The sequence below is a fragment of the Rhamphochromis longiceps genome, linkage group LG17 (genome assembly GCF_057381845.1).
Source record: "Rhamphochromis longiceps isolate RC_006_pf linkage group LG17, R_longiceps_female_GT1.1, whole genome shotgun sequence".
Taxonomy (NCBI): Eukaryota; Metazoa; Chordata; class Actinopteri; order Cichliformes; family Cichlidae; genus Rhamphochromis; species Rhamphochromis longiceps.
Window position 1 is genome coordinate 35,743,447 of NC_140573.1, and position 2,048 is coordinate 35,745,494.

Genomic DNA, 2,048 nt, shown 5'->3' on the forward strand with positions numbered 1-2,048 from the left:
ACCTTAACCATAGTGAACTGACATGGGTACCTGGAGATGAGACATGGATGAGCAGACGACCTGACAATGGCATGCAGAAAACAAAGGGCTTAAATACATACATGAGGTGATCAGGGGAGGTGGAGACACATGGGGGAAACAGCTGACAGACATAAACCTAATGACAGGACCAGGAGAGGAAAGCTAAATACAATAAACAAAGAACACATGACATTGTCAGAATAAAACAGGAAATACTAAAACTAAAACATGACAACACAACAGACCTAATATGTGATGAATAAATACAAAACCCCAAAACATAGAAAACCCAGGAACAATAACTGCCTAAACTAAAGGCAGATAGGAAATAACACAAACTAAATCACATAACAAAATGAGACAAATACAAACATGAACTCAGAGCGCTGGGTCAGAGACCCAGCCTGTGACAGAGCCCCCCCCTCAAGAGCGGATTCCAGACGCCCAAAACCTCGAAAAACAAAACCAAAAACAACCCACCAAGGGCGGGCGGTGGGGGTCCAGGACGGAGGGCCAGAAACAAGGCCAAAAAAACCAAAATGTCCATCAAAATCACAGGAGCACAGGGAACAGTTCATGACTCCTCAGGGGGCCGACCCGGAGGGTGACGGTCCAGAAAATCATAGTTCATGTGATCAGGGGGCCGGCCCGGAGGCCGACGGCACAGAAGTCCATGGTCGAACAGTTCCGGGGGCCGTCCGTGCGGACGGCAATGGTGGCGATATGGAAACCGTTCAGGGGGCCGACCGTGCGGACGGCAACGGCGTGGAAACCGTTCAGGGGGCCGACCGTGCGGACGGCAACGGCGTAGAAACAGTTCAGGTGGCCGACCTCGACGGCGGTGACGTCCAGCAGGTGGCCGAAGATTCCCAGGTGCAGAGCGAGGCTTGGGCGGCGGCATAACAGCCGTAGGACCAGGCGAGGCCGAAGCCGGACCAGGCGAGGCCGAAGCCGCACCAGGCGAGGCCGAAGCCGCACCAGGCGAGGCACAGGCTGGAGCTGCAGCAGGCGAAACAGAAGCAGAATCTGAAGGTGGCTGGACGGGCTCCTCGGGCCCCCCAGCTGACGAGGCATGAGGCTGGACGGGCTCCTCGGGCCCCCCAGCTGACGAGGCATGAGGCTGGACGGGCTCCTCGGGCCCTCCAGCTGACGAGGCATGAGGCTGGACGGGCTCCTCGGGCCCTCCAGCTGACGAAGCATGAAGCTGGCTGGGTTCACCCGAACCCCCAGCAGACGAAGCATGAAGCTGGCTGGGTTCACCTGAACCTCCAGCAAACGAGGCATGAAGCTGGGTGGATTCTCCTGAACCTCCAGCAGACGAAGCATGACCAGCAGGTGTAGAGACCACCGGCTGGACAGAAGGCTGAGCAGGTGATGGAGCGAATGACTGAGCTGAACAATGGGGAGCTGGCTGAGCTGCACAGTGGGCTAAGGGCTGAGCTAACGGAAACACAGGAAAATGAACTATTGACTGGGCTGCTAACAGAGCTAATGACTGAGCTATAGACTGAAAAGCATGCAGTAGTGATGGTGGTGTTGGTTGCGGACTGAATTCTCCTGAGCCTTCAGTAGAAACAGGAACGGGTGCAGGCACCTGCTGGACACTAGCCACTCCCACCCGAGGAGTAGGTACGGGTGCGGAGACGGGCTGTATCCTGGCTGACCTCACCCTGGGGACCGGCATGGGTGCAGGGGTGGACTGGTTCACAGCCCCCCTCACCCCGGAAGCCGGGACAGGCACCGGCAGGGCAACTGCCCTTCCCACCCGAGGAGCTGGTACGGGTGCAGAAACGGACAGAGCCTCAGCTGGCCTGGAAACCAGAGCAGGGACCAGCTGGGCCTCAGACTCCCTCACCCGAGGAACTGGTACGGGTGCAGGGGTACGCTGGGCCCGAGCTGCCCTGGCAGCAGAAACACGAACAGGCAAAGGAGCAGGCTCAGAAAAAACAGTCTTACGGTGTGTTCACACCGAACGCGATGGACGCGAATAAAACGCCCCAAACGCCCCTAATTTGACGCGTGTACAT

The 2,048-nt window shown here is 57.3% G+C and overlaps 1 protein-coding gene across 1 annotated transcript; it reads right to left on the minus strand.

The window, feature by feature from the left end:
- Positions 1–595: 595 nt before the first annotated feature.
- On the minus strand, positions 596–1,751 carry LOC146650085 (uncharacterized). Its single transcript, XM_085386126.1, has 2 exons — positions 1,330–1,751; positions 596–1,287 (listed from the first exon to the last, which is right to left on the minus strand). Exons 1-2 carry the CDS (start codon positions 1,703–1,705, stop codon positions 596–598), a joined length of 1,068 nt encoding a protein of 355 aa, XP_085242252.1. The 5' UTR covers positions 1,706–1,751.
- Positions 1,752–2,048: the final 297 nt, after the last annotated feature.

Bases quoted from the DNA above. Each gene is read 5' to 3' on its own strand.
- LOC146650085 (XM_085386126.1), bottom strand. From the start codon at position 1,705: ATGCCGGTCCCCAGGGTGAGGTCAGCCAGGATACAGCCCGTCTCCGCA. The intron at 1,288-1,329 runs GTTCAGGAGAAT...CGTTTGCTGGAG, and splicing joins TCATGCTTCGTCTGCTGGAG to GTTCAGGTGAACCCAGCCAG.